Here is a 26,629-nt window from a genome sequence, read left to right as displayed (position 1 = left end):
GTTCCTCCACACTGCCAAGAATCCTATCCTTAATCCTGTACTCAGCTTTCAAATTCGACCTTCCAAAATGCATCACCTCACATTTATCCAGGTTGAACTCCATCTGCCACCTCTCAGCCCATCTCTGCATCCTGTCAATGTCCCGCTGCAGCCTACAACAGCCCTCTATACTGTCAACGACACCTCCAACCTTTGTGTTGTCTGCAAACTTGCTGACCCATCCTTCAATCCCCTCATCCAAGTCATTAATAAAAATTACAAACAGTAGAGGCCCAAGGACAGAGCCCTGTGGAACACCACTCACCACTGATTTCCAGGCAGAATATTTTCCTTCTACTACCACTCGCTGTCTTCTGTTGGCCAGCCAATTCTGTATCCAGACAGCTATGTTCCCCTGAATCCCATTCCTCCTGACCTTCTGAATGAGCCTACCATGGGGAACCTTATCAAATGCCTTGCTATATTCTTAAAAATTATGCTTTTGAATAGCACTCATTGGGGGCTCCTTGTCCTATGGAACACATATTCAGCTGAGTTTGTTACCTAGAGGAGTGATGATGAAAATTAAGTAAGGTGTTTTCAAGAAGGAGATAGATAAAGCTTTTGTGGCTAAAGGGATCCAGGGAGGGTATTGAATCCTTACAGTACAGATGGATGCCATTCAGCCCATCAAGTCTGCACTGACTCTCTGAAGAGCATCCCACTCAAACCCCACCACCACTTGCCATGGATAATCCACCTAACCTGCACATCTTTGGACTGATTATAGAATTGAGCTTGATGATCAGCCATGATCAAATTGACGGGTAAAGCAGGTTCAGGGAGTTGACAGCTTACTCCTGCTCCTACCTTCTATATTTCTATGTGTTGCTTCAGCACTGGACACTGACACAAGTCAGAACTTGCTTACTCTCTATGTTCCCAGTATTTCTTCCATGAAATGTTGACACTAATGCCTTGAAATCATGGCAAAGACACCATTTTTCTCCTCAACTGGTACCTGTAGCACTGAGCTAGTCAAATTTTGCATCTAATATTTTATATTTTCAGAACAAAAAGCAAATATATTTATAAAAGATCAAATACAAATAAAAACAGGAACGCTCGGATCATTTTTTTCTGCAAAGAAGAAATCCAGATTTGTTTATTTTATTATTACTGAAGAAACTAAATCAAAATGGTAAGCATAATCACACAGTTTGAGACTTATTGTGCCAGCAAAGTTAAATGGCACCTGAAATAGTTTTTGATGCTTACAAAATTACTTACAAACACCTCTATTTATTATTTCATAAATAGGCGTAACAGTTTCCATTAAAAAAAGATTAAATATGGACATACATTATGAAGAAACAATTATATATAGCCATATGTCAAGGTTATAACTTAGCTGTATCTAATAAACACCAGAGAAGCATTTGGCAGTTTTTGTTTTACACAAAAGTATGGAGTGACATAATTACTACCCATTACACCATAGAAGATACAAAAACATCTATGTAGTACAAAATAAATGTGTTTTTTTTTCAAACACTTAAAAACTGTTCATGCTATTCTATGAGACAATTTGGGATTGCTTAATAAAACTGTTGGAAGCAATTTTGCAAATATATAACTATGAAACCATTTTCTTACAAATTAAGCAAAAAATACTAATCTTGCCAATCTGGTCCCATTTAAATGATATAATCTCACTGAACAGCGTCAGTATAAAGTTACATTTTAACTAGGAAAACCTTTTTATCATTTTATACTCTAACAGAGTGCAACACAGACCCTATTTACAAACTTGCTATGAGTGCTCTATCCATCAGCAAATGGTTTCACTGGTTAACTATTAACAACTGATGGAAGGTCTAGGATTATGTTCCTAGTATGACATAAAATTGCTAAGGCAGTTCACTACAGCAGCACTCCACAGCAAAACCAACAGTAAGCAAAATGATCCAGGTTTTCTTCAGAAATGAAGAGGGACATTTGTCCAATAATAATCTTCGATGGAAAGAAGCAAAATAATGTCTTGTCAATTGGGCAATCCCACAGGTTTAAGTGCAAGCTTAAAGATCTAAGTGCTTAGCGACTTGTTGTCTAAAAGGTCACAGAACTGCCTTGATGCAATCCATATTTGAAGACTTCCCTGCAGTCATCATAGGAAAGAACGCTATATCCTCAGGTGAGGTAGAGTGCTTTATCCCTCTGCAAACTTCTAAAGAAATAGAAGATAATTGTTAATTTTTACAAGAAATAAATGGAGGCAAATAAAATGCAACAATTATATGTGCCTTCTAGTGTTTGTTTAAACAGGAGCCAACTATCATTGATACCATATGTATCAATGTCAGTGCACACTTTTTAAATTCATGGGATGTGGGATCGCTGGTTAGGGCAGCATTTATTGCCCATCCCTAATTGCCTGGAGGGCAGTTGAGAGTCAACCACATTGCTGTGGGTCTGGAGACACATGTAGGCCAGATTGGGTAAGGATGGTAGTTTCCTTTCCTAAAGGATATTAGTGAACCAGGTGGGTTTTTCCAACATTTTGCATATTTGTCAGAAATAAGTACAATTTGTTTTTTGCAAAGTGTTTAAGATACAAATGAATATGCTCAAAAACACTTGCTCAACGACATATGTGTATTGATAATATTCCTTGTCATGTGAAGGCATCATAAGGGTGACTTTATGCTCTGGTGCATCAGATCAGTGCCCATTACAGCAGACTGCACTCCCCGATACAAAAATCACACCCTTTAAGGCACTTTCTCCTGAAGTGCACACTGACTCTGGAAATTCCCCAACTCCTGTCACACACCAAGAACACAAAAATCCAGCCCTCTGTCCCTCCTTATTCTTCATAACAAATCACTTCATATATCTCTGTACGTTTATCAGTTTCCTCCTTAGTGTTACTAAACTTGCAAGTTTTGTGCATAAGCAAGTCAGTTGCTTCGCTATTGGTCTTGTGCCATCACAACAAAATGCAATCATATGCTTTTGCTGAAACAGAAGCAAGACTATCTTTAAATTCTTGATCATCATTGAATTGTTTTTACTGCAGTCTGTCCCCTGTTGAAACTTGCCTTTTCTGATTTGCTGCTTCATCTGGTTCCTAAGACTGAGGTCCAGTGGGTTCAGTACAACGTCTTATTTAGTGCTACTTTGGGACATACTAGAATGGTTCTATTTATCATTACAAAAATTGACTGCTCATAACAATAATAACATAATCTATCTTCCTGTTTTGGGCTATGAACACATCAGATTATATTATTATTGTCATTGGTCCATTTGTAATCTAGCGAGACTACAACTGCAAATTGCCAATTGACTCGTTATAAAACAGTTTATGTTATACTTCCTTAGTTTCTGACAATTTGACTAACTCTTGCTGATTCACTAATATCTACCTGTGAATGTTTTGAATTGCAAGTATCACAAATAGTTTGCCACAAAACAAAATAAAAGGCTATTTAAAATGCAGCAACTTGATTTCTCAGGCAATTATGTTCCTACAGGTCAACTGGTCCTTTCTAATCCTTTCCTTGTGTTCCTACATGTGGCATATTTCTGAAACCAATTCTTGGTTTAATTGCTGTTAGATCTGAAGATTTTGGTTTCATTCATTGATGGGATATGGGCTTCATTGCTGGGTCAGATTTATTGTCCCTCCCTTGACACCAATAAAAAGGTGTTCCGTGCTTTATCTGAATTTTAATGAATGGTCATTTACAATTACAGCTGATTAGTGTAATCCAATAAAGAAAAATGTCACACAGTCCCTCAATTCTACTGATATCGATGAAATTATGAGGAAGAGAAAGCAAAGCACAATACTTTGCCTTTCTCATTAAAAACAAGATTAGAACAATTATTTACAATTGAACTATACTTCTTCCATTAATGGAGTCAAACATACAACATTAGATAAGACAACCCATCAGAAATGTTCAAATGGCACATTAAACCACACAGGCAATCACCTATACTTATTTGGAGACTAATCGTCAAATAGACCATAGTAATTTCCATGGACTTTGTGACATTATGCTGTTTGATGGAGACTTTATTGTGAATTTTGTGTCTCACGACCCCAAGCAATATTTTTCATCGCTGAACACCAAGACTGCCTGAATCCTGTGGATGTGGTTTTTTGCTGATGGCTGTTTTGGACTCACTGATTCAGGAGCTAGTAAACCTGTTCTGTGGCACATATTTCTGGAGATCACAGTCAGCTTGCTGAGACTTGCAAATGACCAAACAGCTCAGCAATGGCACCCAGATGTATGAAAACATAAACAATATATTTACATTCAGTCTAGGATCTCGATTATTTAAGTTTAAAACCAGGGGCTAAATCAAGAAACTGGTCGCCCTTTTCACATATGATGCCGAATTTATCATATCATGGGTCTACATTTTGAATATCCAGATCTAGGTTTGTCCTAAATAATTGTTATTCCTTATAAAGAATTTTACAAAATTCAAAGTTCTTCTTATCTCTAGCCTTCACCCCTCTGTCATCCACTGATACCCTCTATCCCATTTCCAGCACCAATTATGTATTTTTCTAGGAGGCTGAGGAATGACCTTAAAGAAGTTTATAAAATCATGAGGGGCATGGATAAGGTGAATAGTCAAGGTATTTTCCTCATGGCAGGGGAATCCAAAACTAGACAGCACAGTTTTAAGGTGAGAGAGGGGCAACTTTTTAACTCAGAGGGTGGTACGTATATGGAACAAGCTGCCAGAAGAAGTGGTAGAGGTGAGTACAATTACCATTTAAAAGACATTTGGACAGGTACATGAATGGTAAAGGTTTAGAAGGACATGGGCCAAACGCAGGTAAATAGGATTAGTTCAGTTTAGGAAACCTGGTCGGCATGGACGAGTTAGGCCGAAGGGCCTGTTTCCACGCTTTATGACTCTATTACGCTATTATCAGAACTCTCCAATTCATTAAAAACCAGGGAGCTGAAATTCTGTGGGAATTTAACTGGAATTTCAAAGGTGATTGATGAACCATTATGGAGTTCAAGCCTCCAGGTGCCTAGTGAGTCATTTTTGAAAAAGTGAATGTTCTTCCTTTCTCCAGTTGGTGGAGGCTCCTGCCAGAACAACACCCACTGAAAATTCTGGATCTAGACCAGAGCTAAGTGATGATGGGAGCAGTTATGTGGTATGAAGTCACAGGGATGGAAGCAACAGGTGTTGGTAGGGAGTCATGGTGGTGGGAGTGAGCGGTGTTGGTATCTAGGGAAAGGAGGTGGCTGGGCTTGGATAATGCTAGGTCCCTTGATTGGGCACTGAGTTCTTTTGTATAAAGAATGAGCCTATCCCCTGGAAACCACAAGAAACCCTCGGAGGTTTACAGACCATGTTCCCAGTGTGGCAACAGGCACACCCACTGCTGGATTAATATCAGGGCTTTAGGACATAATTACCATTTATTGGCAGTAGGTGGGAAGGCTGAGTGTGAGATTTTCTGTCATCTTATATAAGGTGGCAGGGTCCCCACCTGATTAATGCTCCTCCTGCTTCCAAATCTACCATAGAGGGAAGACATAAAATACTGTTCCTTGGCACGAAAATGTCAATGATTGATCATAAATAGTATCCAGTTTTATTGAGTGCTGCTAATGGATTGTGTAGATATTTGCTATTCCAATATGCATCAACCTTATATTTAGTTACACCAATATCCAACACCAATATCCAACACCAATATCCAACATCAATATCCAACACCAATATCCAACACCAATATCCAACACCAATTGCTGTTCTTTTGTTTTTCTCTTTCTGAATTAATTTGTCTACTTTTATCACTCATTTACATTGGCTCAGCAAACACTCTGGAACATTGGGAAATGCTGTAAGAAACATTCCTCACATTTTTTATTATTTGTTCATGGTATGGAGGCAATGGTAGCTACACCACTATTTATTAATCACAAGATTATGGATGACCATGACCACAGCTCATCCATCAGTCCCTCTGCGGTCACATCCACTTGGTTCTGGAATGATTCTCAAGTTTGTGTTTCCGGTGAGTCTATCTGGGAGATTATTCTATCTGAAAATTACTGCGTGTAGAAGGTCTTCTGACTATCTTTAACTTGCCCTCTTTTAGATTATAATTGTGAACCTCAAGATGCTATTCTCATTGTTTAATTTACCCTTTTCATCCTGTTTCACATCTTTATCGTTCTATAAAATCAACAGAATGGGCAGAGTGTTAATGCTGACCTACCTAAGGCAGAGAAATCAGACTTGTTTTATTGGTCTAAGGCGAGCGCAACAAAAATAAATTTCAGGCACTGGTATCCTGCACCTGGTTGGTGTTATATAAATCAGGCTGTCCATTTACCATTGTCCATTTTGTATTATCACTCTAGAATAATCTCACTGCTTCCCAAACAAAGCAGAAATTGTTTTCATTTTCTTAGTTTGTTGGACTACTTATGAAAAGGAGATTTTAATGAATGAGGAAATAATTAACTTGATTTCAGCATCAATTATAGACATGCATGTTCCTTCCATTGTTCTGGCCTTGAATGAGAATGTGTCATGTTCCAGCTCATTCACCACCAGGTGTCTATAAGACTGTGCCTAACTATGTGGACTTATATTGTTTTCCCGTGATTTTGAATAATAATTAGGTCATTTACAGATGAAGGGGGGTTACAAGACACAGATAATTGGGCTTGGACATGGAGAGTTAATTCAGTATTTATTTTAAAATTGTGCGATTATAAATTCCTTGAGGTTTTTCCCAATCAGTTGCTATCACTTTGGAGACAAGATTAATAGATACCCCAGATTCATAACCAACCTCTGAATGAATCTATATCAGATAATCAAGAAACACTCAAGGAAATGCCCAGCAATTTTGTAGCTCTATTATAAATTATAAATTAACATAATTTATAAATCCAGTATAAATGCCTACACTTTATTGGGTTTTATAATGGAAGCTTGTAATGCTGGTATGAGGGTATCAAACATGGGCAGTTGCCATTAAAATGTGCAGGTATGAAGTTGGCAGGCAGTGTAAGCAGATATAATATGTAGGGACACAGACACACACACGCATGCACACACACACACACATGCGCACACAGACACACACACACAGGTGTAACTGTTTAGGCATATTTCTGCAGGTTTCATCTGATGACCTCCCACCTCCCACCTCCCACCTTCAACACCCCCACTAAAACTGAAAGCTTTTTTTCCTGTCTCCAATACATTAGTAACTAATAATTGATAGTGTTCGAATAAAACTTTAAAAAAATTGCTTCTGCGATGTTGCTCTGAGGTTGCTCAACTGGAATTTAATATTTAATTCCTGGTTGTTTGAGGAAAATCCTGCAGGGTTGGCAAACCCCAATGTTAACATGCTTTTTTATTTCCTGGTAAATGTATCAAGATAAATCACTGCTAACCTAATTGTTTCAAAACTACTGAATATTTTGTTGCACAAGTATTCAAAATATGAAATGCTTATAGTTCTATAATATAATATATACTCTATAATATAATTCTATAATATAATTCAAAATATAATTCTTCCTATATTTTACCTATCCTTTAATGCAACCAACAAATATTATTTAAGGATGAAATCAGAATCCTTTGACTCCATTTAAAATGCAAAGTCATGGTTCTGGCTTGATGTGCCACTCCTGACCACTAACCCATTATTGCAGTATTCATTCCAGTCAACGCTCTGGGGTGGGGGGTTCCGGCAAACTGAGCGAATGCAGTCCATTGTCGGAGTAGCAACAGGTGCAGCTGTAGATGTTGAGTTCATTATGTTCTGAAACTCAGACTGTAAGAACCCCTGAAGCAGAAAATAACAAGGATTTTCAGGGTTGTCAATCATGAAACAATGAAAAGAATAAGATCAAAAGTGAATTCACTGAGATTTTTATACTCTAAAGCTTCCTGTTGACAAATAATCATTCTGATGGGATTGGTGGGGGGAGGGAAAAGAGAAGCAAAAAGATCAATTTTGTGTTTTAACTAACAATGTATTTACAATACCAGGAAGACACTCCAATTGTTGAATGAATGTTGATCTTTGAAGCTTCAAACGGCTTGCTATTTACACCATGCAATTACTTTTTTAAGGGCACCTTTAATGTCAAATTCTATCCTACTACAAGCGTATTGGTTTACTATATTTGCTGTTCTGTACTATTCCCCTGTCCATAGCTGCTGAGAAAATATTTGATAACATCCAAAACCAATTCACTTATATTAGTAAAGACAAAACATTTAAAAATTCAAAATTAATACTGAGAGCAAAAAAAAATTGTTAGCAATAGAAGAGTAATAATGAATAAATCCATTGGCATCTTACATTAATGGTATGTTTGTTAACTTGTAGTCTTTGAGAACCCACAAACTGATCCAGCAGATGGGCAGTTTGCTATTTCGGATCCCTGATACAGTTAATAACACAACAGTTTGCTCACACAGTTGTAAAGATAACAATGATATACAAGAAAAGGGTGGCTCCCTGATGTTATCCCACATTCTGGAATCAAGGTGCTCCTATACTCCAGGAAGCAACTTACATTATTTAAAGATACAGCTTGTCTTGGGGGCAGATGGGTGGGGCTCTGCGTGGGCAGGGCAGTACCTTGTCAGAGCACGCCTTGTTCAAAAATATGTAAATACTCAAAGTTTGTGAGAAGATTTGTAGCTCGGGTGCTCGTTGTTGTGGTTCTGTTCGCCGATGTTGTGGTTCTGTTCGCCGAGCTGGAAATTTTTGTTGCAAACGTTTCATCCCCTGTCTAGGTGTCATCCTCAGTGCTTGGGAGCCTCCTGTGAAGCGCTTCTGTGGTGTTTCCTCCGGCATTTATAGTGGCCACTACAGCGGACAGCTGAAACTGACAACCGGAAGTGGCAGGGACAGGCCACTATAAATGCCGGAGGAAACACCACAGAAGCGCATCACAGGAGGCTCCCAAGCACTGAGGATGTCACCGAGACAGGGGACGAAACGTTTGCAACAAAAATTTCCAGCTCGGGGAACAGAACCACAATATGTAAATACTTTCATAATACAAATTCCAAATGTCACTTTCCAATCAGAACAGTTTCCAAATGTAATTAATGTCTCTACCCCTAACTTCACCTCCAATCTCTGGTGGATACTGACACAGTACAGCCAATTCTGGCTCCATTTCAACCCGACCTCACCAAAACCTACACTTTACTACCAGCAGGCTACTGGAATGTCGCGGGTAATTTTCAGTTTTATAAATCATCTTATTCTTCACTTCCTCATTGTATTTTTCTTTCTGTTGAATTGATTGCATTTTTTTGATTAATTTTGTCAAGTGTAGGGGGATGTATTTCCATTGATGAACCATATTATAAATACAAAAACACTTCTCCAAACCTTTCCAGTCAGCTCATATTCTCTGAAATATTTAAGTAACAGGTTGGGGAAACGCAATTAATTTATTTCAATGTGTCCTAAATCTTTAATGTAATTATTATATTGCACTTGCTAATGTAGTACTGCAGCATCTGTGCAACGCTACAAACTGTCTGACCACACAGCCTCAGCCTTATGTGAGGGGCAGAATTTTGTCTAAACATGGTCAAAATAAAAATGGAGTATGTAATTTAGTGACATTATTCTGCTATTGCCAGGCTGCCTTTTCACAAGAGAAAAGCTGGTTAATGGAAACAATTCAGCATATAAAGATTTTGCAATGCAATGACGGTGAAATTTCTATGCCACAAACAGGTAAGATACACATTCATGTCAATGAATGATCAGTTCCTGATTTCAGCAGGTACCAGACATTTCTTGAAGGAGAGAAAAGAAAGGGCAAGTCAGGGTATAAGCTATTCCAAGCTGTTTTCTTAGACTTTCTTGTGATAGATAAACAAGATGGAAGAGGCCGTGATATAGAGACTTGCTTCCTAGTACAGCACAAATTGTGTGTCAGGTAAGCACTCTAAAGAAGGAGGAAGCAGAAGCTTAGAGAAACCTTTAATAAAACAAAGACCTGCTGGTGCTGAAAACTTGAATCAAAAATAGAAATTACTGGAGAAACTCAGCAGCTATGTGGAGAGAAAACAGAGTTGAAGTTTGGAGTCCGGTGCTGATGAAGCATCACAGGACTGGAACAATTAACTCTGTTTTCTTGCCACTGATGCTGCCAGACCTGCTGAATTCTGCCAGTAATTTCTATTTTTATTGCTAGACTTGGCTACCTTTTAAAAGTTTTAACATTCCTGGAGCAGTAGTTAACAACAATCCTGTAAACAAGGTTGTTGTTGATTACTGAAATGCCTAAAATTAATATTTATGGTTATTTCCTTAAATTGACATCTATCAGCATAGAATATTTGTATTGGCAGTTTAAAATATATGAAAATGTATGCATTTGTTTTGACATTTAATTCAATAAACAACTTGAGTTGACTGAAGTTTAAAAGAGAAAAAAGGATGAGATGAAGTGCTTATTGTTTTTTTCTGGCTGTCAATACTATTTTAATCTTGATAAATATAAATGCAATGGGAGTTAATCTCTGGAACATACATTTAGATCTGGCTGAAAGAGCAGGCAGCAGGTGGCTGGGTATTTTATTTAACTCTATCTATTAATGTATTGTTCTCCAAACTACTCTCCTTCCTTCACTTACAAAGGCACCATCTGCTTCTCTTTTATCTACAGGAGGCTCATCTAACCAAAAATTCAGTTTAACAGTTTTTATAGGAAGTTCACAGAAAATAAATCCTAAAAACAATCTCAGGCAGTTCCAGAAAAAGTAGGTTAATGAATGCAGAAAGACATCATTACTTTATGCAGAAACACTGGGTATTCAAAAATATAATGACAAATCTTACAAGTAGATGTATACATATACAAAACAAAATGCATTTGTTAGGGGAAATTTTGTTTCAAGCAAATACACTTAACACAGGTCATTGAACTCTCCAGGCTAGTAATATGAGGTAATAAGATGTTCCAACTTCACTTCTGAAACTTGTGTTGGATGCAATTTATACTAAAAAGATAGAGCTTGTCTGTATACTTTTCAGGCTTTGTTTTGAAGTCTCTCAAGGTTCAGACTATGCTATTGAATTTGGTCACATTTCCACTTCTCTTAGGATAAGATTACAAATGAAATGGATGTAGTTTGTGTTCAAAAACTCTCTTCAGATTAAGAGAGCTGAACTAGAATACTGTGCCAATAAAACTGCAATGACTGTTCTCTATCAGCCACTCATGAATTTGATGAAAGATAAATTGAGCTTAAAAATTAATGCAAAGACTTCTAATTACACAATACTGGACATTTTACAGTTTGATACAGCTGCAACAATTACCAGATGTTTTTCTGTGATTGGTGGTATCCATGCCTAGAATTTTAAATTTCATTTTCATGTGTTAGCCTGGAATCAAAAAGGGGTTCTGATAGAGATTAATTTGATGTCAGAGGGGGCATTTGCTCTGTAATTAGATTTTTGAGTCTTAGCAATTTGCTCTGCTGCTGTGCTAAGTCTTATGAAGCCTGCAGCAAAACAGTACACTGATCTTCATCTCTGCACTTTACTGTGAGCTAATTTCATTTCCTGCCTATCTGAAGAGGTGGTTTCATCAGGCATCAGGGCTTTTTGTCTTCGTGGCTGATTTATTCATCAATCTCAATGTGATTTTGTTTTCTTTTACAACCTTGAAATTACATCCAAATCCACACACATCTGTTTATTACATGAGAAAATTGAAAATCTGTCTTTGTAATATCATACAAAGATTTTTCCACAAGGTTATACAGCAAGTCGACAGATATTAATGATTTCATTTTGGAGATTCTTTTTGTAGCAGTGAACAGAATAACAAGGAGGATTGGTTATCTGAACAAATATTCCAGCTTTGTGACTTTAGTATTTTTAGACCTGGAGTATTCTCAATCCCTACAGGATCTCTATATGCAATTCAGAATTTAGCTAGTATTCTTTCATAATGATATAATATATGACCTTTAAAGTAATGCCACATATTAAATACGTTGCATCATATTAAATTGAGCATATTCAACAAGACTAGATTGAAAAGCATGTTTTTTTTACCTAGCTGTAATTATAGTGATTGAAAATGACTAGAGTCAAAATAATACTGCAACAATCTCGGCATGGTGGCTCAGCGGTTAGCACTGCTGCCTATCTCCAGTTAACGCCAGGGACCTAGGTTTGATTCCAGCCTCAGGCAGCTGTCTGTGCGGAGTTTGCACATTCTCCCTGTGTCAGTATGGGTCTCCTCTGGGTGCTCAAGTTTCCTCACACAATCCAAAGATGTGTAGGTAAGGTGAATTGGCCATGCTAAATTGCCCATAGTGTTCAGGGATGTGTAGGTTAAGGGTACACGTAGAGTAATAGGGTAGGGTGGGCTACTCTTTGGAGGGCCTGCGTGGACTTGTTGGACTAAATGGCCTGTTTCCACACTGTAGGGATTCTATGAATCCCCCATAGTCGAATTTTCCACAGAGATTTAATAGTTAGAAATGTAGATTTCTTCTTTTGAAGAACTTTGCTTTATGAAGTGCTATGCCATTAAGTTCAGAAGGCATCAGATTTATTGGTTAGGAAATTACGAACAGCCTCAGCAAGCCTGGGCTCAGGAAGAACTTTACTTGGATTAATGCTCATGATTGTTATCCATTGTCAGATGATTGAATATGTATATATGTGAGTGAAGCACAAAGACAGGACCTTCATGCTTTCCACCGTGAAATAGTTTATTGCTTTTTCTTGTCGATGCTTTCATCTGAAAAATGTGTGTTTTGGTGAAGTATCTAAATGTCCCTATCCCAGCAGTCAATTAGTAATCAAGAAAATTATACGCAAAGGCAGTGACCATACGTAAGAAATGTTTCTCTTTTTCCCTTGATACGTCTTACTAAAAGCGGAGAATCTGAAGCTAATGGATAAGGTGAAAATTAATAGATTGGATGGAGGTTGGCATCACTGAGAGTGGGTAGATCACTTGATCTAGATGATTGGTTCAAGAAACTTAGGGTGAAAATAGTGAAAGGCCTTGTTTTAATCTTCCTCTCTTCATGAGATATGTGGAGGTACCAAATGATTGAAGAATAATAATGTGACACCTCTATTTAAGAAAGGGAAATCTAAGGGGTTTTGTGTAACATTGGTACATCCCTATCTCTGAGGCAGAAGGTCTAGGTTCAAGTGTCATCTCTGAACAGGTTGATTAAAAACTATTTATAAAGGCAATCTGGTAATTACAAGGTGGTCAGCCTACCATCCATGGTGGATAAGATTTCAGGAAAAATAATTAAGAAAAATATTAACAGACAATTGGAGAGGTTTACGATGATTAAGGATATTCAACATAGGTTTGTAAAAGGGAAATTGTGTTCGATTCATAGAGTTGATGAAGCAACAGCAATAGATGCTGTTGGAAGTGAGTATAAGACAGCTGTGACAAAATGCCACTTAACAAGCAATAAAGCAATATCTGAGCTCACAGAATAAAGGGTCAGTGTCAGCTTGGATAAGAAAGTGGCTGAAGGACAGAAAAGTCGTAGTAAATAGTTGGAAGAACTTTGGAGAAATGGCAAACAATGAGTCGATCACAAGAAGACCCAGAGAGATAAGCAGAATTGGCAGATGGAAGTTAATGTAGAGAAATGTTAGCGGAACAGATATAGAAAGGTAATAAAGAATTAATGGCACAGTTTTAAATAGTGTATAGGACCAAAGAAACCTGAGGATGCTTGTGTATTGATCATTGAAGCTGGCAGAAGATATTGTGAGTAATTACCAAAGCACATAGGATCTGAAATCAGGGCATGCACTACAAAAGAAAGATTTATTGAACTGTTTTAAAGCTCTGATTAGGGCACAGTTGGGGTATTACATTTAGTCTGGTCAACAAACTGAACAAAGAATGTGAGGATTTGAGAGAAGTGCACAGGGGATTTACCAGAATGGTTCCAAGAATGAGGGTTTTTCGTGAAAAAGTTAAGTTGTAGAAGCTGGGGCTGCTCTCTTGGTGCAAAGGAGATTGACTATCAGATTATGACAGATTTGGATAAGGAAGACAAAAGAAATTCTGTGCCTATTAGCTGATGCATCAAGACTAAGAGACACAGATTTGGAGCTTTGGGCAGGGTAGATATGAGAGCAAACTGTCCTGACCTGGAATTCCCTGTCTTGATGAATGTTTTGAAAGTGAAACAGGGTGGTTACTTGAAGGAAATAAGTATGGAAAGGGGATTGACTGCACCTTTCTACAGAGAGCCAGCACGAACTCAACAGCCTTCTTCTGTTCAATAGTGACTATGATTTATTCCTTGGAAACTTCTTTTCAGCTGGAAAGATATTAACATCCCAATAAGTTATGTTTTTCAGTGCTTCATTTGGAAGAATGATTGATGTTTTCTTGCAGCTGGATTACTCTCTTTACTTTCTCAACACTCTTAGTGTACAGCACCCAGGTATGGTCACCCATCTAACTGTCTTCAAACTGGGGAAAATTATCCAGAATAAGTGCAGTGGCTAAAGCCTAGATTTTTACTCATTAAAGCAGAACAGCCTGATTGTTGAGAGTTCTTTCAGCACTCTGACATGGATCAAGGTAACACTATATTCAGTTAAACACTAAATACATTGTTTTATTGTTTTTTACTAGTTTATATTTGTACTAACCTGCTGCATTGTTGGCGAGTGCTGAACCTGCATGGATAGTTGGTGGTTTCCTATTTGCTGAGAGAGAACAGTATTCTGCTGCTGGTGTAGCTGGTGCTGTTGCATGGATAGTTGGTGCAGAGGTGGGCTGATCTGAAGAGATGGACGTGGGGAGACGGTCATATTTGCAATAGAAACAGTCACTGGCATCTGACCGTTGGGCTTGGGGGCAATACTCCGAGACAGATTAGGATGCATGGTGGACATATGAGGGTTCATACCAGGCTGTTGATGGTAGGCACCTGAACCAAGGTACAGTGGAGATGGTGCCTGTGAGTGACCAGAAAACACTGGCTGCTTTGAATTCATCATCTGAGAAGCCTGGGATGTCTTTGTCTCAATTGGGTCATTGTAGCTCTGTAGAGAAGATCACCAGGATAGATAACTATTAGCGATTATAATGGACTTACTGACTGCAACATACAGCGGTGATTTTCTTACATAATTATTGTATTCTTCAATTGACATTTTAATTAGCAGAACTACACAGATGGTTTATTTAAAGAAATTGCATTAAATGTACAATAGATTGATGTATAGAATTCTTATCACTCCATGCTGTGCCTTTATTCTGTTATGTCTGTACATATCACTGAAACAAAGTAATCAGAATACATAAAATAATATTCATACTATGCTCAATTTCCATGTCAAAAGCAATTTTTTTGCAAATATGTGAAATAACAACATTATACAAAACCAAAAGTTCTGTTAATCATATTCATTATTGTATGCAGAGTTAAAGCCATATTTACCAAATATGAATGCACCAAATAGATGCAGAAATAATCTGAAGACAGTATTTACTATAAACATAGTAACACTAGAATTCATGATAATACATCATTATAAACTGAAAATTGTGCTAATGTCGCAAAAGGCAAATCAAAGCACAGCTGGAAATCTGAAATAAAATCAGAAATAAAATCAGAAAATGAAATAAAAATAAAAATAAAATCTGAAATAAAATCAGAAAATGCAGGAGAAACTCAGCAGGTCTGGCCTATGTTGTAGAGAATTCCAAAAGTTCTAAAACAACCCTCTGAGTAAAGAATTTCTCCTCATCTCAGACCTTTTTAAATTGAGGGAGGAAGACATTTGACAGAAAAATGTTGAAAACTTTGATGACATGGATGGTTACCTTGGAAACCAGGCTGGCTCTGTAAGCTGCCAACTGTTTGAGATATTCCTTTTTTGCAGCTTCAGTCTTCTTTTTGTACACCTATAAAACAGTGTAACACATTATTTGTAAGTGACAGCATTAGCTGGTTACAGCTGCAATTTCACAAAATGATCCATCAAGCAGGATATCCTAATAATGTTAAGATAGATCAACAAAAACATAATTTTAACTGAGGCCTTTGAAACCAACTGCATCAATTCAAAACATATTCTTTACTCGACTCTTCCTTTCTCAAAAATGTGAAAGAAGAAATTACCTTCAAAGCCTTACTATTCCAATGGTAAATATCTTTATGATCATCGGCATAATTTGAAAGAAAGTAACAGCTGAAAAGCAATTTTGTTGTTTTTATCAGAATATTTTTTCAATGGCTTGGTTCCATTTTAAATAATGATTACGCTTGTCATTAAATAAATCCCTTTTACAGAAACTGGGGAATTAATTTGGAAAGACAATTTTTTTTGTATCTCTGATTGTGAGTTAAAAAGGGAATAGAACTGCTTTAAAAACTAAGTTTAGTTTAGTTTACATTACAGTGTGGAAACAGGCCCTTCGGCCCAACAAGTCCACACCGACCCGCCGAAGGGCAACCCACCCATACCCTTTACCTAACACTACGGGCAATTTAGCATGACCAATTCACCTGACCTGCACATCTTTGGACTGTGGGAGGAAACCGGAGCACCCGGAGGAAACCCACGCAGACACAGGGAGAACGTGCAAACTCCACACAGTCAGTTGCCTGAGGCGGGAATTGAACCCGGGTCTCAGGCGCTGTGAGGCAGGATTGCTGCACTTTTTAAAAGTAACTAACTTCACACTCATTGTAAGTATTGTTTACACAGCTGCTTGGTCCTGTAGTCGTAGAAGCCTAGTGACAGTTGAGCTGGAGCCTAAGGTTATGGTTGAATGATCTTTGGAATGTCAACAATTTGCTAATTAGTCTCTAGAATAATGATCAGTTATCAATGACAGAATCCTCAACAACTACGTGATTGACTTTCAGATGACTGAACACTTTAGGGTGTGAACAAGATAGTCAGAACCATTGGACACCTGGAAGAGAAGGAGCTGATTTTTGCTCTGCAGTTAAAAAAATCTTAATCCTGAAGATAGTTTTAGTCAGTTTCTTCCCCTCATCAGTTGCTGCAATCAGTGATTTATATGATAATTGGCTTTTATAAGTGGGATCTCATCAGTTATATGACACTTTGATCTTTTACTATAAATTCTGTGTCCTATGATCCTGCCCCACTAGCTACCTGACAAAGGAGCAGCTGTCCAAACACTTGTAATTCCAAATGAACCTGTTGGACTATAATCTGGTGTTGTGTGATTTTTAAATTGATAAGTGGGAACCAGTCACCCTGTGCCTCTTTCAAACAAGAGGAAGTATCTGCAGAAGGAAGATTGAGAGTGTGTATGTGTGTGTGTGTGTTTGAGTTTTAACTAGGAAAGTAATATGTTGATGGTTCATAGTTGTTGACCAATAGGTCAAAACTGTTCATTTTCAATAAATAATTATTCTTGTAAAGTACCGAAACCTGGTCTGTGTTTTCTGTCAATCTGGGGCTAAAAGAAGGTAAATTGAAGAATTCTACATGCATTTTAAAATCTTTGATTTTTGGATGAGTTTCAGGATGCAAACTTGGTAAGGCACATCAAGTTTTTTTCAATATGCACCTGCAAGGGAGTTGCTATACTAATATCTCAGTTGAAGTGATAGTGAGGTTGACATTCCTGGCCGATCCTTGCCTCTGGATAGGCCCAGGTCTTTCCAAGTCAGCTGCAACCTAATGGAGTGGCCATTAACTTAGAAATTATACTCCTGGTATGGGCCTAGCCCCTCGCAGAATGTCATCCAGAAAATCCCATTGGAGGGAAATGGAGCCGAGCTCTGGACAGCAGCCACAGAGACTCAAACAGCTGCTCAGCCACAACAAGGTGAAATAATTTAGAATAAATACAGGATCAAGAACCCCCTGGAAATACTCAATGGGTCAGATTTCATCTGGGGGGGGGAGGGAATTGAGTTAATATTTCAGTGCGTTAACCTTTAACCAGACAAAACTGGCTGAAACTTTTGAAAAAAGTGACTCAGTAACAGATGGTTGGGTATCTATACATTTACTTAAATGGACTTCCAGCAAGTATTGATAATGCTTCTTGTAAAAGACTACTAACTGAAGCTGAAACTCAGGCAACTGAATGCAAATTACAGACCTGGAAAGAAATGGATTGAACAATATGAACTGGACAGGTGAAGTAATGGACATGTACACCGATTAGCAGAATGTGATTAATGGTATTCCACAAGGATCTGTGTTCAGGCCTTTATGGGATTTATTAATGACTCAGATGTTGAGATTGAAAGTCACATAACCAAACCTGCTGTTGACACCAAGATAAGTGGCATTGTAAGCAGCGTACATGAAAACATTGAATAACAAACCAGTATTTACGTATTGAATGAAGAGGCAAAATTGTGGTAAATAGATTCCAGTGTAGGCAGACATGAGAACCTCAAATGGATAGAACAGGGCACTTTCTAAATAATGAAAATCTAGGAACAGTCAAAAAGATGTCAGAGGGGATCCAAATGCAAAAATCATTAAACTGCCACAAACAAGTACAGACACTCAGCAAAAAGATGAAGGATATGCTGACCTTGATACCTAATAACTCTAATACAAGGGAGAAGACATCACAAAGTTCTGGAACTGGATTTTATATTACCCAGCTGGTTGAGATTTTGGAGATGCTCAGTTGCCCAAGCATCACCTTCTCACTGACCCCCAAGATAACTCCTATGACATGGAGGGTTGCCAGGCAGTGAAATCAGAAGTCTGTCCACTATATGTAAATAATTAAGGATCGCCTGACCCTTCCTACACCATAAACTGGTTGGCATGGGCAAACATTTTTTCACAAGATTTTAGAAGTGCTGGAAGTAAGGTGATACTACCTTCAGATTACTGGCACACGCCACATCCCATACCCCCTTCCTCCTCTGCCCCTTGGACTATAAAGCTTACTCTTTCTTAAGGATTGCAAACCCCACCTGTCCAATGTCCATATCTCTGATAAGCAGAGTCATAGAGATGTACAGCATGGAAACAGACCCTTCTGTCCAACTTGTCCATGCCAACAAGATATCCTAAATTAATCTAGTCCCATTTGCCAGCACCCAGCCCATATCCCTCTAAACTCTTCCTATTCATATACCCATCCAGATGCCTTTTAAATGTTGCAATTGTACCAGCCTCCACCACTTCCTCTGGCAGCTCAATCCATACACATACCACCCTCTGCGTGAAAAAGTTGCCCCTTATGTCCCTTTTATATCTTTCCCCTCTCACCCTAAACCTATGCCCTCTAGTTCTGGACTCCGCCACCCCAGGGAAAAGACCTTGTCTATTTATCCTATCCATGCCCTGCATGATTTTGTAAACCTCTATAAGGTCACCCCTCAATCTCCGGCACTCCAGAGAAAACAGCCTCAGGCTATTCAACCTCTCCCTATAACTCAAACCCTCCAACCCTGGCAACATCCTTGTAAATCTTTACTGCTCTCTTTCAAGTTTAACTCCATCTTTCCTAAAGCAGGGAGACCAGAATTGAATATAGTTTTCCAAAAGTGGCTCAACCAATGTCCTCTACAGTCACAACATGAACCCCCAACTCCTATACTCAACAGTCCATCTGCCTTATAATCAGGAATTTCCTTTTATTACTCATATCTAATAATTGTTAATGTGACCCTGGGGCTATAACAATGGAAATCCTTTATTTCATAAACTGTATCTGGTAATTACATATTTGTCGACATGTGCAATTCTCCAATCTGCTAAACAGGGAATGATTTAACACTTTAACAAGGCCAGGCCAAATGCAAATCAATACGCAGATTTAAAATAAAAGCATAACAAATGAGGAGCAGGAGTAGGAATTGGTCATTCATCTTTTCGAGTCGACACTCCCATTCGACGAAATCATGGCTGATGTTCCACCTCAGCATCACATTAACTTTACAATTAGCAGCTGAATACTTGGAGGACCATCAATACTGATCCCCACCACAATTCAATGGCATACATGTGCTGTCAGTTTCTGTTAGCTATTTAAGTGAGGTTTTAGTGTTGTCATGGTTTCCCTGGACCTGCTCTGCTCTCATCTTAAAAACACAAGGCTCCCACCTACCCCTCTCTGCAACCTCTCGGCCTGATTTCTTGGCCTTGCATTTCTCTGTTTCTCATTCACCAAGAAGGAAGTCAACAGTAGCCTAGCCTGCCCTCTTCCCTGTTCAGATCACTGCAGTCACTTATTTAACCAGCTATAGTTCCCCAAAGTGGGAATCTATTGGAAATTATGCTCCACTTTCCCAAAATGATGAAGATCATCCCAAAATAATGGGTTCAGATGTGGGTTGAGTGGAATGTTAAAAGTGGGAATCTCAGCCTCAATCTCATCTTCAAAGTCTGGGACAGGGCGTGGGTGATCAACTCACTCCCAGAAGGTGGGTTAGTAATTTGAATATTACAATGATGCTGCATATCAGATATTTGATCATTTTAAATTCAACACTAGCTGGATGAGTTTCACTTGCTAAAGGGAGATGATGTTAGATGGATCCAAGCTGTAAATGCTTCTCCATGAACCCCTGGATCTTGTACATCTCCTTCACACACACCCTTCATCAGACAACACCTACCCCATGCCTCATCCTTTACAAAGCCTCCAATCTACCTATGAGCCTTCTGACCTTGTTCTTTCATCTCCCCTGATTCTTCCTGATCTCCTTGAAACCTCTGATCATTTTCTGGCCTCCAAACCTATGCTAGTGCCCTGACCATGACCTGCAGTCTGCTCCAGGTGTGTTCACTCACCCCTAACCCCAGTCTCCATGGTGCTGCCTGTCTTCGTACCCAATTGCCCTCTGCTTTGGCCTCCTGGATTTTCCCTTTCTGCAAACTCCCAACTTGCTCTGGCTTCTCTGATCCCCTCACCTTCCTTACTGCCCTGTTCCCCTCACTTTCCTGATGCCTGGATCACCTCCCTTTCCCTGACTTTAGATTCTGACCTTACCTCTCCCACGTCTCCCTCTCCCCCACCAACACTTCCTTCTGACTCTGCCTTTTTATTGCAGAGTGATCTCTGGCTCCTGCCTGCAGTCTCTCTGCCTGAGAACCAGCCCGTCCTTCCGTTTGCAGACTGCAGCTGGGAAAGAATGAAGATAGAAAAAATTCCAACTTGGTGCTGCATTAACATTCAAGCGATGCTCGGATGAATCAGGACATACAGAACCTGCTAAAAATCAGACGTGAGGCCTTCAGATCAGGAGACCCACTCAAATATAAGGAATCCAAGTATGACCTTCGCAGAGCCATTAAGACAGCCACTGACCAATACCGCTCCAAACTAGAGACCCAGACAGACACCCGGGGACTATGGCAAGGACTGAATGACACCACAGGTTCTAAAAAGAGACAGTGCAAGATAGAGACAATGACACATCCCTCCTAGATTGTCTCAATGCGTTCTATGCTTGCTTTGAGCAGAATTTCGGCGGAGAGGAAACACCTATTCCGACAAGTCCTGACGAACCTACTCCAACAGTCACTGCATCAGAATCAGATCAGTTTTCCTTTGTGTGAATCCAAGGAAAGCAATGGGTCCAGACGGAGTACCAGGCTGTGCACCTAGAGCATACACAGATCAACTGGCAGAGGTCTTCTCGGACATCTTCAACCTCTCCCTGCAGCAGGCCACTGTCCCGGCCTGTTTCAAGAGGCCAACATCATCCCTGTGCCTAAGAAGGCTCATGCAGTATGTCTCAATGACTACCACCCAGTGGCCCTAACTTTGGTGGTCATGAAGTGCTTTGAAAGGCTGGTCATGGCATTAATCAACACCAGCCTCCCCACTACTCTTGACCCACTTTAGTTTGCCTATCAGACCAACAGATCCACATCAGATGCCATATCACTTGCCCTTCATTCCTCCCTAGAACTTCTTGATATCAAGAACAGCTACAAAAGAATCCCACTCATTGACAACAGTTCAGCCTTCAACACTGTTATCCCCTCGAGACCGATTACTAAACCAAGCGATCTTGGACTAAGCCCCACTCTCTGCAATTGGATCCTCAGTTTCCTGACCCACAGGCCACAATCAGTGAAGATTGGGGACAACATTTCATCCTCACTAACACTCAACACTAGAGCCCATCTAGGGGTGTGTACTCAGCCCCCTCCATACTCACTCTATATCTACAACTGTGTCGCCAAATACTAGACTAATGCCATTTACAAGTTTGTTGATTACACCACCAATCTCAGATGGTGACAAAACAGACTACAGATGGGAGGTGGAAAACCTGGAAAAATGGTGCACTGAGAACAACCGAGCTCTCAATGCTGGCAAAACCATGGAACTCATTACTGACTTTTGGCGTGATGTTACTCATGCCCCTCTACACATTAACAGCACAGAGGTGGAACAAGTGGAGAGTGTCAAGCTCCTGGGAGTGGTCATCCACAACAAGCTTTCTAGGACTCTTCATGTGGATGCACTGGTTACAAAGGCCCAACAACGTCTCTTCTTCCTCAGGCAGCTGAGGAAATTTGGCATGACGGTGAATACCCTCGCCAACTTTTATAGGTGCGCCATCGAGAGCATTCTGTCTGGATGTATCACTACCTGGTATGGCAACTGTACCATTCAAGATCGGAGACGGTTACAGAGAGTGGTGAACTCGGCCTGGACAATCACAAAGGCCAACCTCCCATCTATACACTCCATCTACCAGGTCCACTGTCAAGGAAAGGCCGCCAGCATTCTCAAAGATCCATCCCACCCTGGCAATGTTTTTCTACAACCTCTACCATCGGGGAGAAGGTACAGAAGCCTGAACACATGCACCAGCCGGTTTCAAAACAGTTTCTACCCTACTGTTGTTAGAATCCTGAATGGACTCACAAACTCTCAACATTTGCCTGTACCTGTGTTTTTGTTTTTGCCGCTGATTACCTATTATTTACTATCTATGCTACTTAACTCTGTGAGCTGCCTGTATTGCTCACAAGACAAAGCTTTTCACTGTGTCTCGGTACACGTGACAATAAATTCAATTCAATTCAATTCAATGTTTGGGCAACTTACCAAACTCTTTCCTTCCATGCCCCCTTTGCCAGTTATCAGGAGACTAGACCTGAAAGGTAAGCTACAGCCTCCACAGGTCACATGTTTCCAGGTGATGGCCACATGGTATTAGCCTGAGATTACTGGGGGCTCAGTTAGCTCAGAAGGCTGGACAGCTGCTGAATGATACCAATAGCATGAGTTCAATTCCTTCACTAGCTAGAGTTACCATGTAGGTCTCTCCTTCTCAATTTCAAACTTGGTTTATTTTCAGGTGAACTTTGGAAGCTGAGATGACTCAATACAAGTTTTCAAAATTGAGAGGGATAGATAGTCGGAGTCTTTTTCCCAGGATAGAAATGTCAATTACGATGGGATGTGGGTTTAAGATCAAAGGGGAAAGGTTTAAGATCAAAGAGAGAAAGTTTAAAGGAGATGTGAGAGGCAGGTCTTTTACACAGAGGGTGGTAAGTGCCTGGAATGCGCTGCCGCAGCTGGTGGTAGAGGTGGATACAATAGCTATATTTAAGAGGAATCCTGACAGAAACATGAATAGGAACATCGGGATGAGGAGTGGAAGTAGGCAGTTCAGCACTTGCTTCTCCTGGTCTCAACCCCACTCTCCTACCGGCTCCCCATAGCCCTTTATCTGCTTTTCATCAGAAACAGATCTATTTCTTTCTTATGATGATACCCCAAATGGCAGTCTTGCATATTGGTATAAACCTTTCTGTAGCTTACTTCCGGGAATCCTTGTTTAACCATAACTGCAAGTACGCATGGCTCATGAAGATACCCCCCTGCCAGCATTGTGTATAAATCCTCAGTGTGAGGGATTGGGTATTTATCCAGGTGCAGGAAGTGGTTTTCCGTTTGCTTAAGATCCCCACAGCGGTGAACTGAGCTGTCAGGCCTCACAGTCGGTTCGAACTGCCCATTCCACAAATTGGACTGGTCTGATAGTTTCTCCATTTTCGAGCTTCCTGATTTCTGCCTCTACTTTTGCCCGTAAGGCAAATGGCCCAAGGCGGGCCTTGCAGAATTGTGGAATTGCTTCCTGGTTATGGTGCAATGTGCCCTTGGCTCCTTTGAGACTCCATAGAACATTACAGAGCAGCTCAGGCCCTTCAGCCTCGATGAGTCTCTGGACCTTGCTGAAAAACAACAGGGTATTTTTTTAGGACTTCACTCAGGTAGCCATTTTTAAAATCGAAAAACGTTGAGCCAATCTGGGCGAATCTTTCTCAACCAATTTCACCGTATCAAACTTGGGCCTTTTATTACAATCTGTGCTAACTGAACCAGAGATCGGAACCAAAGTTGTACCCTTAATCCATAAAGGTTCCCTAGTATAGGTTCTAAGTCTAGCTGAGGTCTTGCAAAAACATATGGGTTGGATCTGTTCTGTGATCACTGATCCAGCTGCACCCGTATTGACCTCCATTAGAACCAGGTGACCATTTAACCAGATGTTCATTTTGATTGGTTCTGATTTGGATATTGCTCAGCAACTCAACTGTTCCAGATGTAGGGGACCTTCCAGGGTGTGCACTCTCCGAGATATCAGCCTTTGAGTTCTCTTACTCAATTGAGGTCTAGTGGGACTCTTTTGCTGTCTCAAATCCGCATACCAGCAGCAATTACAATTCCTTGCCAGCCCATGTCCTGAAGAAAATTTTAACCATTTGGTTGAGGCTTGGTTTTGTTTTGGGGTTTTGCTGTGGGGCTGACCTAGAGTCCTTTTGTTCAGGATATGTCCTGAGTGAGGCTGTGCAATTGCCATCACGCAAGTGGTATTCCCCAAGCTCAGTTGGCCTGGCAAGGATATCCACTTCCATTGGATGTAATAAATGATTCACTTGCCACAGTTTTCAATAACAATGTCAGTTGCAATGCCTGTTTGAAGTCCAGATGGGTTTCAGATAGTAGGCGCTCTTGCATGGTCACAACATTAATCCCATACAGCAAACAGTCTCTCAGCATCTCATAATGGTTAAACCAAAACACACAGGTTTCTGCCAGTCACCTTAACATTGTCAAAAATCCCAATGTGGAGTCCCCTGGTTCTCAAATTGTTAGGTAAAAATGATACCGTCTTCGAATTAGAGGAAGCTTGGGGTTGTAATATTCCTTAATTATGTCTGTCAATTCTTGAAAGATTTTAGTATCTGGTGCCTCAGAGAAATAACAGACAAAGCTGCAGCTCCACAAGCTGTCAGCAAGATCGCTCATTTCTTTTCACCTGTCACAGTGTCAATATTCCAGAAAAAGAATAGCTCATTCTTTTCACATACTGGGCCCAGTCTTCATCAGCAGAGTTAAGCTTATCAAACAGAGGCATGCCTACCTCACTCAAAGACAACTGTCACAAGCGAGTTTCTTAAGAACATGCTTTATTCTCATTGCCATTGAAATCACTCCACAGAGTCTGGTGTCCCATCACCAAGTCACCCTTTATTTACACAAGAAAAGTCCCTGACTGTAGTACTGCCTCTTCAGAGTCAGCTCTCAGAGTGAACAGAGCCTCTGACACTCCTGTTAGCCAGGGCTCTCTAGTTGGACCACATTAACAGGCCCAATCAGGGAACTCGTATTCTATGAGGTCCTGCTGGCTGACCCTGTTACAATCATTACAAAACAGGGATTCCAAAGATTAGGATCGAGGCAGTTAAAAAAAACATGTTCACAGGTTGGCGCCACATCGAGGGCCGAAGGGTCGGTTCTGCGCTGTATTGTTCTACGTTCTATGGTGGAGCTGTGTTAATCACAAGTATTACAGTGGTGGAAAGGACGATGGATGAGGACTTGCCATCTGAGGTAGTTTGGGCTGAGGTTAGGAATAGGAAAGGTGAGGTCACCCTGTTAGGAGTCTTTTACAGGCCTCCTAATAGTCCTAGAATCATTGAAGAAAGGATAGGGAAGGTGATTCAGGAGATGAGTGACAGTAATAGGGTGGTTGTTATGGGGGACTTTAACTTTCCTGATATTGATTGGGAAAGCTATAGCTCAAGTTCGTTAGATGGGTCAGTGTTTGTTCAATGTGTGCAGGAGAGTTTCCTGACACAATATGTAGACAGACCAACAAGAGGTGAGGCCATACTGGATTTGGTTCTGGGTAACGAACCAGGCCAGGTGTTAGAATTAGAGGTAGGTGAGCACTTTGGGGATAGTGACCATAATTCGGTGAGTTTTACACTCGTGATGGAGAGGGATAAGTGAGGACGACAGGGCAAGAGTTATAGCTGGGGTCAGGGAAATTATGATGCGGTGAGGCATGACTTAGGATGTGTGGCTTGGAAAAGTAGACTCCAAGGCAAGAGTGTAAATGATATGTGGAGCTTGTTCAAGGAGCAACTATTGAGTGTCCTTGATAATTAATTACCTGTCAGGCAGGGAGGAAAGGGTCGTCTGAGGGAGCCGTGGTTTAATAAGGAATTGGAATCCCTTGTTAAATGGAAGAGGGCGGCCTATCTCAAGATGAGACGTGAAGGTTCAATTGGGGCGATTGAGAGTTATAGGGTAGCCAGGAAGGACCTGAAGAGAGAGCTAAAAGCAGAAAGGAGGGG

General features: G+C 40.0%; 1 protein-coding gene across 1 annotated transcript in view; it reads right to left on the bottom strand.

The window, feature by feature from the left end:
- Positions 1-1,121: 1,121 nt before the first annotated feature.
- Positions 1,122-26,629, bottom strand: part of tox (thymocyte selection-associated high mobility group box) — a 250,318-nt gene continuing 224,810 nt past the window's right edge. The window contains exons 6-9 of the mRNA XM_043689379.1: positions 15,882-15,962; positions 14,702-15,097; positions 7,698-7,843; positions 1,122-2,206 (exon numbers count right to left, since the gene is read on the bottom strand). Coding sequence (XP_043545314.1) covers positions 2,170-2,206; positions 7,698-7,843; positions 14,702-15,097; positions 15,882-15,962 — 660 coding nt within the window. The 3' untranslated portion in view covers positions 1,122-2,169. The remainder of the gene's footprint in view (positions 2,207-7,697; positions 7,844-14,701; positions 15,098-15,881; positions 15,963-26,629) is intronic.

The sequence above is a fragment of the Chiloscyllium plagiosum genome, chromosome 4 (genome assembly GCF_004010195.1).
Source record: "Chiloscyllium plagiosum isolate BGI_BamShark_2017 chromosome 4, ASM401019v2, whole genome shotgun sequence".
Taxonomy (NCBI): domain Eukaryota; kingdom Metazoa; phylum Chordata; class Chondrichthyes; order Orectolobiformes; family Hemiscylliidae; genus Chiloscyllium; species Chiloscyllium plagiosum.
The sequence above is the reverse complement of the archived record's forward strand: the minus strand, read 5'-3'. Positions and strand labels throughout refer to the sequence as shown.